Below are 13,132 nucleotides of genomic sequence, written 5' to 3'. Positions count from 1 at the left end.
TGATTGTTTCAAAAATTGAATGAATTATAATAAATATTCAAAAAATGTGCTATTTTTTAAAGTTAAAAATGAATGGATAACAAGAGTTTATTAATAATGAGTTACTGGTTAGTTATACTTGGGTGTGTACTAGGACTAAGGAAATATATTATATCTTCTACATTGGTGTCATAGTTCCTATACGTTTTGTATAATTAAAAAGTATAGAACTCGTGTACATAACGCAGTAGTGGTCTAACGGGGGTCCATGTGAAAATCGCGAAAAAATAATCGCGAAAGTCAAAATCGCGAAAAAAAAACAGCGAAAATAAAAATCGCGAAAGGTTTTAACAGCGAAAACAATAATAGGGACAAGTAAGAAATTATTTTCGTTAGTGGGTATACCTTTATAATATAATAAGTAATATAGTTAATCAATAATGTAATTTTGTAATCTTGCGTCTTGGATCACGTAATAAAGATAAGCCGAAGTTGAACCTAACATCTGTCAAGCTTTGTCATAGTAAATAATAATAATAATGATACCTAGATAATCAATGTCATTTTGTACTTTGTACAAATCACCAGTCACACCGTCCGCATTTCGTCCGTTCACCGTTGCTATATTCGTACAGTTATTCACTCGTAACATTTTCGCAATGGAGTTTATAAAAAGTCAAAAAAACAAAAATTTACTTAAATATAATGGTTATTTATATAGGTTTGACAAAAAATATAAAAATACCATGTATTGGAGATGTACTGAAGAACTATGTAAATCGCGCCTTAATTTAAAAAACGACGAAATTGTAAAAGGACCTAGTGAACATAACCATACTATTTCAAATTTAGAATTTGAAAAACGTGTTTGTATAAACGAAATTAAAATTCGAGCTCTGTCATCTCAAGATAATCCACATCAGATCGTTTCAGAAGCCTCAACATTGTGTTCGCAAGCCGTTCACGGAGCTCTCCCTCCAGTAAGTTATATTAAACGCACTGTGTGCCGTATACGACAAATTAATAGTTCTGCTCCGTCTAACCCATTTACTATCACAGATATAACAATACCCGATAAATATTCCCAAACTATTGATGGTCGTACATTTTTAATAAATGACATTGAACCAGTTGAAAGTCGGATTTTAGTGTTTGCTACGAAAGAAAATTTAGATTTACTGTCTAAATCTGATCATTGGTTTGCAGATGGAACTTTTAAGTCTTGTCCTCCATTATTTACACAAGTATACACGATACATGTTATAAAGCATAATTTAGTAATACCAGTAGTTTTCGCTTTAATGCCAGATAAAACGCAAAGTTCGTATGAAAGGTTATTTTCGGCAATCAAAACACATAATATTAATTTAAATCCAAAAACAATAATGACTGATTTTGAACAAAGCTCATTAAACGCATTTAAAATACAATTTCCAAATACTGAACAAAATGGCTGTTTTTTTCATCAAACACAATGTGTTTGGCGAAAAATCCAAACTATTTCTGGAATGGTAGACAAGTATAAAGCAGACTCAGAGTTTTCATTGCAAGTCCGTTATTTGTCTGCCTTGGCTTTTGTTCCGGAAAATGACGTAATTGACGCATTTGAGACATTGTGTGAAAGTACGTATTACACTAATAATGAAGACGTGTTAGAACCACTTATTTCCTATTTTGAGGATACATGGATTGGTCGTCCAAATAGACGTAGAAGGAGAAATCCCAGATTCCCTATTTCACTGTGGAACTGCTTTAGGTCTACTATATCTGGTTTACCCAGAACAAATAATTATGTTGAAGGATGGCATAGAGGCTTTAATAACTTATTGAGTTCATGTCATCCAACAATATGGAAATTTATTGAAGCAATTCAAAAGCAACAAAGCTTAAATGAAATGAAAATAAATCAGTACATAGCGGGCACTGTTGAACCATCCAGAAAACGCAAAAGGGATACACTTACAGAATTAGTTAATGACTACTATAATAGGGACAGACTTGAATACCTAAGGGGTGTTGCCTATAATTTAAAATATCAAATTTAATAATTATTTATTGTATTTATTATTATTTATTTATTTATTCAATTTTGCAAATATTTTAAATTTATATACTTATATATTATAATTTTAGGAAAAATATCAAATTTTAATTGTATTTTTTTATAGTATTTTGACATATTTTAAGGTTTTTATGAAAAATAAACCAAAATGAATATATTTTAATTTTCGCTATTATTGTTTTCGCTGTTAAAACCGTTCGCGATTTTTATTTTCGCTGTTTTTTTTTCGCGATTTTGACTTTCGCGATTATTTTTTCGCGATTTTAACTGTCACCCGTCTAACGGGTGGGTATAGAGAATAGATCCCTCATGGCTTTTCTTTCAATATTTATAATAACTTAGATATTGATAGGTCTAACATAGTAACCATAAATTATATTTTTAATGATCAAATAGAGCACGGTTCAACCCCCCCTCTCCCATGATGACAAAATGTATAGTCAATAAACAAATTCACTGCATTTCTAATATTATTTAAGTAGAACTGAATTTTCTGTTTGTGTATACCTACAACGAAAATGAAAAACATACGATAAGCTGAAAGAGAACTTGAATAAATTACTTTGAAATTAACGACTATATAACTTCCCACGCGGGTCATACCAAGCTATATATATACAAGTGCGTTTACCTTGTAGTATTTCGAAAAACAAAGAAAACATTGATTTTATTAATCTTAAGTCAATCTACGTTGTGCAGCTAGTTAAAAATAATTCAAAGCAGATAAAGGTATTTAAAGTTTAATCACTAAATGATTCACACATTTAAAATCTTTAATTTGTTCGTAATCGTATAGTGTTTTAAAGATAAATTTTACCATTTTTAATAGGTAATAATCATTTATAACTGCATACAAATTCGTCAGTCTTTCAACCTCTGTAGTGACAATAATTGACAATTCTACAGTCGATTTATATTTACTTGATAAAATACTTAATGCGCATTAATCTAACCAGTATTAAAAATTAGACGAAAATATTTTAACAGAACTTAGAGAACGTAGTATGACTCACGAGCTATTTGCAAAATTCTGTCAGTATAATATGATTTTGTTAGAAATGTTGGTATCACATTGTTTTAATTTTAAACCATACTTTTTTATAATTATAATATATCTAACTGAACTTTCTTAACAAATTTCAGGTGACAGCCCATATATAACAGTGCCTACTCCCGCTACAAAATATTATTATATACCTACATACTATGCTGTAAGTAAGATAATGTTTTTTTTTCTCAAAAATTGTATGCCAGGTTGCATAAATCACTATATATAATATTATTATGTGTAAAAAACGGTCTGCTTATCTCCCATAGTGTGTTTTCGTAACATAAAAGAAATATTTTAACATCCATAATTATTTGCTTTCAAATGTAAAAAGGAAAATGTTAAAAAAAAATTGTGTTCAAACACTTTAATAAAAATCATTTGAATAATTTAGTGCAATATTACAATAAATTATCATAGGTAAATATGCATAAATTAATATGGTAAATTCAGCAATATAAGCGAGTAAGATACTACGATGACTAATGAATAATATATTATAATATTATTATTGATCAATAGAGTGTTTCGATTTAAGTATTGTAGAATTTCAAAAACATCCTATATGAACCGTAATGTAATATATATCCAATATCCATATTATATTATAATATCGTTAGATATTAGCCATTAGATGAAGTAGGAACATATTTATGAAACATGATATATGTAAAAATCAAATATTCAACAACGACGTACAAGTGCACGCGTAAAAAATATCATCAGACGACGAACACCGTCAACGGAATTCGAAATGCAATAAAATTACACTACTCAACACGAAAACACGAGCATGGTGGGCTTGGGCCTTGGACATATTGTAAGCGGAGGTACTTGGTGGACATAATATTATTATCGTTACATTTATACATATTCATAATAACGTTTATAATATAACTGTTGCGCGTTGTCGGTGACGACAAGATATACAATACAATTAATAACCACGCAGATTAGAGGGTATACGACGCACAATTTAAAGACGTATCTAATATAATATTAGGTACCTATATACCGTGTTAGGTTAGTATAAGTTTTCAGGTATCTAGGTACATTATATTTTTATAGCCGACCTATACGAGCGTATTATAAAAATAAAAATAAAAATATATTATAATGTTATATTGTGAATGTACTCACAAATACTTGAATACAAGTGTGGATGTACTCTGATACTCATAATACTATACATTGTGGTAGTTACTTACGTTGACGTTGAGAACGGATGGGATTTTCTTATTGTTGTTCATAATAATAAAAATTATTATTATTTAATCGCTCGGTCAATGTCAACGCCCGCGTGTGCGGTGTATATCCGAGCGCGCGTGTATTTTATATAATGATGATTATTATTATTATTATTATTGTGTGCACGTCGGAGAGCGACGCGCGACAGAGAAAATGAGATGATACACGGTAAAAAAAAAAGGCGAAACTGAAAGGAAGCAAAAACCGAACGATTTACGTTTTCGACGGAATAATCGATCTGCTGTCGTTTATCTTTTCGTCGGGGTCCACTATAAGATATCAAAAAACAGTCGGCTCTGCTAAAATAATAAAATTTGAATAGTAATATGTGGTTGGCGACGATCGTTCAACGCACCCGCGGCATGCGCATTTGATCGTGTTTGGTCGGTCCGGCGACGCAAATCTCGGGAGTCCCGACGGATGATTCGTGTAAACTTTTATGACGATAATAATATACGCGCACAGACGAATATATTTCTCTCCTTGATTATATTCGTACGCGCGGATATAACCGTGTCCATGTGTGCGTGAACGCGCGCGCGCGACGCCGGTGCACGCAGGTCCGTAAAAATAGACCGATAAATATAAACTTTACGCCTTAGGTATTCGAGGACCACGTCGGAGAGGAAGACTACGTGTCCGGCCGCCGACGAGACGAACACAATTATAATATATATTATGCACACAGACGCTGATGCAGATGTGCATGTATTTTATAGGTATAGGACATAGGTCCTAATTTATACACCTATACATACTATCGATGGCTCTCCCGGTATTATAAACAAGTCGTCGGTTGAAACATTGTCGGACCGATGATAAAAATCGATTTCTCGTAAACACAATGATATTACATTGATATTTGGTAGGTATAATCTCAAATCACGGTGCCGTAATATAATATATAGAAAATTGTAATTAAGTGACACGCATGCAATCAGAACAATCAACATCAAAATGAATGAAAAAAGTGCACTAATAAAGTGTTTGAAGAAATGGATAAATGTTAATTCAATTAAAAATTATGAACCCATTAGCTAGGTATTAAAAAATAAAAATAATTATTCAAATTATTTTAGTCCTGGTTTTTAATTTTTAAATATGGTCACGATAAATTATAAATATAAACTTTACACCTTATGTATTCGGGCCTTATAGGAACCTGATTACGTACAGGAAGACATGTCCACCGCCTCCACCATCATCGAGACGAACACAATAAATTATAATAATTAATATTATATATGTACGTTACACGTATTACGGTCTAGGAAAACGCTGCAGTTGTGAGTGTCATAATATTATAACATAGGTACAGGACAAAATGTAGATTTATTTTTCTTTTCGATACATCTAATTCTCTTCAAGCGTGCGGCCGGACGGACTGGACGAAGTAACAAACGAGACTAGGATTATTCGTGTGATACATAACACAATTTTTGTTTAATAACCATATAAGACAACTACCTATTATAATTTATAGCTGCAATCATTGCAACAATTTTGTCTTTCGTCTTCGCTAATCGCTATATATTACGCTATTTTACTGTTATATTGTAATCGACTGAAGACCGAGCGTCGCCACTTTCACCACTGCAGATAATTAAATTATTTACCGCAAAATACTTGTAGGTTACGGATAAATTAATTTCGATTTTTCTTTACGTGGGTGAGAGCTTTACAAAATCGAATTGTTATAATATAGTCTATTTTTAGTTAATCTCTATATTATGCGGGTAAGTATTATTTTCTGAGTTTCCGACACATCAAATGTTGATCAAAAATTTGAAACTTGATTTGTACATGTCATGTGGATATAAAAAAATCCCATAAGTTAATAAAAATGTACAAGATTATATATTAAGATGAAATTGTTGGAAATCTATCATTAAAAGTTCAAAGCATTATTTAAAACATAATGTGGGTTTGAAAAATAAATCATTATAATGAAGCCATTTGCAGTTTAAGAATATAATCTCACGACTGGTTGTCGTCGGACACAATCACAAGCTTTCGCCTCAACTAATAATTTGTTTTTATTCTTGTGTTACGTTTATATTTCTCTCGTTCGGGCACCATTTGGTAGTTATTTAGTACTTAATATGGTCCGTATTCGTCGACGTCGCTTTCAACTATGCTGCTGCCACATCGATCTCCTTTCATAAATATAAATTAATTTGCGTTTGTGTACGTACACGTGCATAAATGGTGCGTCTCTCGTCGTCTGAGAGTTTCGTTATTACTATATTGTTTACAGTATAAAAAAAAACATATTCTTTCTAACCCTCGCCGCATTGTCTATTTTATTGTTCAGTTTGGTGTTGTCGCCACCTGCAACGATTCTTTTTTTCGTCTTCTGATGTGCATTTTGTTTGGTGTGTCGTCATCGCAACCGAACGGTTTGTTCACCCCCCCCCCCCCCCNCCCCCGCCATTATTATTCGACATTAATACCCTCCAATTTTTATTTGAGCCTATACGTTCAGAAAAACTTAGTTAAATTACAGATGTATAAAAAGATTAATGACTTTTTCGAGACCATTATATTTTAAATCAGTGTAGTAGAAAACATCAAAATATTAAAAAAATATTCGTAAATGTACCTAGGTATAATATAGGCACATAAGGCACCTATAATATTTATAGTAATTTATTCAGCATTTTTATTAAAAGTCAACATTTTTCCTATTAGATACTAACATTATGATTTTTTATAATATTCTAAAAAAATTCTCCTCCCTTGGTACCGTTTATGGTACGCGTACTTATTTAAAGTTGACAACATTATCTTAGATTGGTTTGAAGACCTTGGTTTTTGATTAGTCTCTAATTGTTGTAACAGTTTGTATACAGGACATTTTAAATACTGATACTGATTTACTTATATATTATGTTTCGTTAAAAATATGTGATATATAAAATAGGACCTTGCTTGATGTATGAATTTTTGGCCAATCCTGCGGTTAGGTTAGGTCTAGTTGAAACACTGCAGTACAGTAAACTCTCTTATCACTCTCTTATCTATGCACTGACTTATTATAGGGGGGTTAGCATATGAAGCATTAACCCTTCTCTCAAAACCAATTAGAGACTTTTATTTTAGTAAAATTGTAACATTCTTTAAAATGTTCTACCATTAAATGTGAATGAAATATTATTAAGATTTACAGGATATTAATTGTTTTTATGTTTGTGAGGAAGTTAACTATTGCTAATATTATCATAAAAACCAATAGACAATACCACGGTAAAATATTAGTATTTCTACTTCATTAAAATAAAATTATTTCTACACCTATCATAAAACTGTAAGATTATTATAACATAATCTCAGATATAAACAAAAAACCCCATTTTCAGACTAAATAAGTGCCTAAGGATTATTCGGGGCTAAATACCATATTTAGACCACTTAGTAATTAATAAATAATAATCAAATCCTAAACCCAAAAATGTAACAATCAGCAATCGATGGACTAATTATCGTCAAGACTATAACCTAGATATACCTACCTAATCCGAGATTTATCAATACCCAGTACCCACAAATTATTAGTTAAATTTCTATAATTATTTGATCAACATCGAAGTACCTAGTGCGTTTTAGTCCCCCCCCCTCCCCTCACAGTGTATTTCTAGCCATTCTAAGGAAAATTTAGAAAATGTAATGAATATGGATTTTTTTTAACAACTTGTAAATAAACAATTAAAGAGAAATTATTTCTTGCTCAAATCTAGCTTAACATATCTTTTAATAAGTATTAAAGAAAATATCCAAGTAAAAAAAGTATTTTTAAAAAATTGAAATGTTTAAGTAAATAACATATTTTTTACCAATTACACATTTACATTTTACACCTACTAAAAATAAATCTATTTTAATTTAAATTGTTGAACAGTATATTAAGATTTAACCTATGATGGTACCCATGTCAATTATATATATTATACATAGACAATTATATAATAACGTACAAAATTAAAAAATATTTTATGATTAGGTTTTTTATTTTTATCATACCTTTTCTTTAATTTAACGGATATATATTTGGCCAACTCGATATTATAAATTATAGTTACACACCATTATACGATTAAAATCTAAGAATAACACTAAGCAACACATTTTTAATTTAAATGTTTAATGTTATAAGTTATTAAAAACTTTTAATTTAAAAATATTTAAATAAATATATAGGTACCTACATACAGCCCATACAGATATAATATAATATTACTGAATAAGATACATGATAGAATTCGAATTACATCGCATTACATATTATAACCATAGGAATACGGTTTAAATGAATAATAATTCCATGTTATTAAGTACCTAATACAAAAATGTATTTCATGTATACGAGTTGACATTTCTACATTTGAACAAAAAAATAAGAATACTGCAGTGACGTTATATAACATATTATTAAAACAATCAATAAAACAATATAAAAGCTTATACAACCTACATGAAACATGTATACGTCTGTTTGTATGTATACATTAACATTTTTATACATTATGCATTCAATTTAAACTGAGGCGGCCATACATAAAACAATATATTAATTACTATATGGGTACATTTTTCTGCAATTGTTATTACAGACCGTTGAATTCGAAATTGTTTTTTTAAGACTAAGGCATCTTACTAAGATTTATCTTTAAATCAAGAAAGGAGAGTGGCATTTAAACAACAGTTTTAAGCTCCTCCAAAATGTAATTTTCACCCTCTGTAAATATCGTTGGCTTATGGAGCAATAAACAGATTCGAGACTTCGTGAAGAAAACATTGGTACTTACAAACAGAATTTGAAAAATTCAGAAAATCATGAAGGGCTGACGTTTTTTCTCTACATTATTTTATTGATACCTAAGTGTCTAAGTCCTACAATATTTGTTCACAGACGAATGGCATTTTGAACTGGAATGAATTTTTCCAAAAGCAAGAGGCCACGATGAAAATAAACCTACTCTTTCGTATTATATACAGCCCTGCAGTCGTATTGACGTTTTTCTATCTTTTAGAAAACCAAACGTATAATAATAGGGCAGTCTTGTATAAGTATAATAGGTCACGGAGTATATAATATGTTAGAATATGGCATTTCTGAAAATACATACATTTCATACACAACAGCAAAAGTGGTGGATTTCCAACCACCGTAAAATTTATATAATAATATGCTTTATGCTTGTATTGCTTTAATATTAGATAGATGACAGATGGTTAGAATTATAGCCATACAGTGTTTTTTTTAAAATATTTATTTAATTATTTCGACTACAACACACATTAAAATATAGTTTTTAAATAGAACGTTCCAATAATATTCTTTTGGGGACACATTTCTTTCTATATAAGCTCCAGAGTTAAACTTTAATAATATGTATATATTGTATACGCATTCTAATTGTTTTTATTGCATAGGTACCTTGTACCTATATGGATTAGAATTACACTGTATAAACTTTATAGCAAGACGTATCTAGGCGAATAATATTGTACTTGCATAATTATGCAGTAGGTAGTTACGTTTGTTTTGCCTAATAGTTAATATTATATAATTATTACATTTTAATGATTGATAATTCAATAAAACTGTGTTCGATATCAGAACTAAAAAACTATAAAATATTTTAATTAAATTACTTCACATATTATACTCATACGCACACAGTATCTAAACCGCTTACTACATAATATATATATATATATATATGTATACATATATTATATATTAAATAGGTGTGTGAGATGTGCCTATCACATAATATACGATCGTTGTCGAGAATACGCCCTATAAAAACGCGCCCGCGCCGACGCCGCCTGTCGTATATAAATATATTACAGTATACTGTATACAATATTTTGTTCATCATTTATTATAATTTATTACGATTAACGGGTACGATATTGTATGATGCCAAATACACAACACCTTATTTAGTGTAAATGTTTTCTCTATGCGAATATTGCACCTAAGTATATAGGTAGGTACCTATATATAATATCAAAATAAACAATATATTATATACCAACACAACAGCCGATGATAATGCGTTGTACTCGAGCCGATACAAAATCCTACACACATATTATACCAGCTAATATAATAATATTGTGAGCACACCCTCCACCAATATAATATAATATCTAAGTATCTAACTCTCACACACACACACACACAGGATTAGTATATTATGTTGTTCACTCACTTTTTTCGGCTTTTCCGGTTCTTCTTGTTCCATGGTGGAACGGAAGTCCGCGCGGCCGCCTGATTATTGGTATGGAACAATATTAGGTTGCGATATTCTTATATGCTTAGGCCATGACTGGGCCACCAAGGTCCACCGTTGTCCGTACAGATTCCGGAGTGGCGTACGACCCGTCTATTAACTAGATTCAATATCACGCTTACCTACGACGACGACGACAACGATGATGATAATATTATGATATGTTTGTATATTAATCGTACTAGCAAAAAACAAACTCGCACGGCGGGCGTGCGGTCTAGAGGTGCCGATAGCGATAAAGATACGCGAATACGCGACGAACGAATTAAGCACGCACCACCACCGGGGCGGTGTATCCGGCGAAGAAGCGCCGCCGCCGGTGATCGATCCCGCGGATCGGTGTAAATATTGCAGCAGTGCGTGTACAGGGTGTCTCGCGGGATTTCGTTCTCTCCCTCACTCTCCTTCTCCCGTACCCGTGCAAACCTGTTCGCCGCTACCGTGGTAATGGGTATAGATGTATATTACCTATAATATAATATCGTTATTATACGATAAATACCTTACAAGAACAAGAAGCTCGCTCGTTCAACCGGGCGCGGTGAAAATAATGTACCGGGATGTTTGCACCGTACGTTGACGTGGTTATCCCGGTACCGCGTAATTGTATTCCGGTTTATACCAACGAATTTCCAGACCCAAGTATAATCATCGTCTTATTATCTACAGGCCGCACCTTTTCCAATAAACTTCAAGACTCTGCTGCGACCGTGTGAATATTGTTTACGAAAATCGGCGATTTGTCTTCGAAATATTTACACGAATTTGTTTTCTACAGAGATCCCGAGAGGCAAGAACACAAGACGAGTGTTGTACCTGTATAAACTTTTCAAATTTCAAAAAAACACTAAAACTTCTATGTTATACTTGCATACGACCTGTTTAATTATATTGCAGAATAGCAGAATACATCGTAACTCTATTTATACATACATACAACGAGCGGCCGACATCGTATTTCAAAGATTGGAGTTCGAAAAAGACTGATCCGAACACGACAACCCTCGTGAGACACCCTGTACATATTATATAGGTATGCACCTCTGCAGTACACGGTAGGTATATGCGGGCTTAGGGGTGGAGCGTGAGTGCGTACGTGTGGTCTGATACGCGATCTCTGCGGTTGTCGTATCCAATTTTGTTTTCATTTTCGCTCTCATTTTCTCTCGTTCGCCTCTTTTCTCTGTCTCTGTCTCTCTTTCTATTTCCTCCGTCTCGAGACCGGTACTTAAGCGCCAGTGCGTCTGACCGACGGTGTATAATAATAATAATAGTAATAATAACGATTTCGTCTCGGGGGCGCAATCGTTATTATACACCGACGATTGTGTAGACGAGGATGAGCGTCTACTCATATTATATTCATGTACAGACGTACAGTTGTCAGTCAAAGATGAGTTTAAGTCAAGTTTTATTATTGACTGTAACTCGACATATCTTGTTAAATATTAATAATTCGGACATTCGGTGTAGGACGTATTCGTATACTATATACACATTTGTTAAATCATGTTGATAACATTTCTGAGAGATGTATACTTGGTTAGAACTAGAGAAGAGATTTTAGGTTTTCACATAATATTTATTTATTTATTGGGTTTTTGGCAGCTCAATAACAGTGGTAAAAATTGTGGATGCTCTGTTGACTAAAGAATTCGTGGAAAAGAATATAGTTTGTATAATATTTTAGCATATTTTTGAGGCTTAAATATGTATAGCTAATTTTTCATATACTCGTATTAGTTGTATTGTATTATATTGTTTAAAAATAAAATATAGCTGTTCATTTCTCGAGTGGGAAATTATGTCATAACACAAACAATATGTACCCATTTTAAAATATTAAATAACGATTTAAATCGTTCATTAACTTGTTTAAGACATTACCTAATTAGTGTGCATCTATATCGATCTTTCTACTTGGTAATTTGGTAATTAAATTGGTAATCTTAATCACTATGGTCCTAGGTCCTATCGTATACTGTGATGTAATTCACTGTTCGATCAAATGGTTTATCAATGACAAATGACCTATAATGTTCAAACCAGGATCATACACAGAATCATAATAAAGTATTATATCTAACAATTTAATATAATGAATACTAAAAGTTAAATTACATATAAATGCCCTTTTAATTCCCTAATTTTAGTAAATACTAGTAACACAGTTCAAAAAAAAAAAAGTATGACATGAATGCATATTTTATCAGTTTTTAATAGAATATAAATCCAAAAATTAAAATTTTTTTAAAGCATCGTATTAGTGATATTACTAAATAGGTACCATTATATTATACTTTAAACTTTAAATAACATAAAAATTCACTCTTTAATCTTATAATATTATTATCTAGTGGTATTTTTATTTTTTATTTTTTAACCAGTTAACATTTTATAGTTATATAAACATATATATTAGTTGAGTTTTGAAAAAAAAATGAAGAGCTAACTTAACCTAACCCATAGCGGCTGTGGTATATTATATATAAT

The 13,132-nt window shown here is 31.4% G+C and overlaps 2 protein-coding genes across 2 annotated transcripts in view; one reads left to right on the top strand and one right to left on the bottom strand.

Moving 5' to 3' along the window:
• Positions 1-10,922, bottom strand: part of LOC111027370 (ankyrin-3-like) — a gene marked incomplete at its 3' end in the record, with an annotated part of 64,070 nt that extends 53,148 nt beyond the window's left edge. Inside the window, exon 1 of the mRNA XM_022305739.1 lies at positions 10,559-10,922. Within this exon, the coding sequence (XP_022161431.1) occupies positions 10,559-10,591 (33 nt within the window). The remainder of the gene's footprint in view (positions 1-10,558) is intronic.
• On the top strand, positions 580-2,080 carry LOC111027331. The gene has a single exon (XM_022305688.1). The coding sequence runs from the start codon at positions 639-641 to the stop codon at positions 2,022-2,024; it is 1,386 nt and encodes a 461-aa protein (XP_022161380.1). The 5' UTR covers positions 580-638; the 3' UTR covers positions 2,025-2,080.
• Positions 10,923-13,132: the final 2,210 nt, after the last annotated feature.

The sequence above is a fragment of the Myzus persicae genome, unplaced genomic scaffold (genome assembly GCF_001856785.1).
Source record: "Myzus persicae strain clone G006 unplaced genomic scaffold, MPER_G0061.0, whole genome shotgun sequence".
Classification (NCBI taxonomy): domain Eukaryota; kingdom Metazoa; phylum Arthropoda; class Insecta; order Hemiptera; family Aphididae; genus Myzus; species Myzus persicae.
Note: the sequence above shows the minus strand (reverse complement) of the source record. Positions and strands in the feature narration are given on the sequence as shown.

What these genes read in the sequence shown, in the direction of transcription:
- LOC111027331 (XM_022305688.1), top strand. Translation starts at nt 639, where the DNA reads ATGGAGTTTATAAAAAGTCAAAAAAACAAAAATTTACTTAAATATAAT.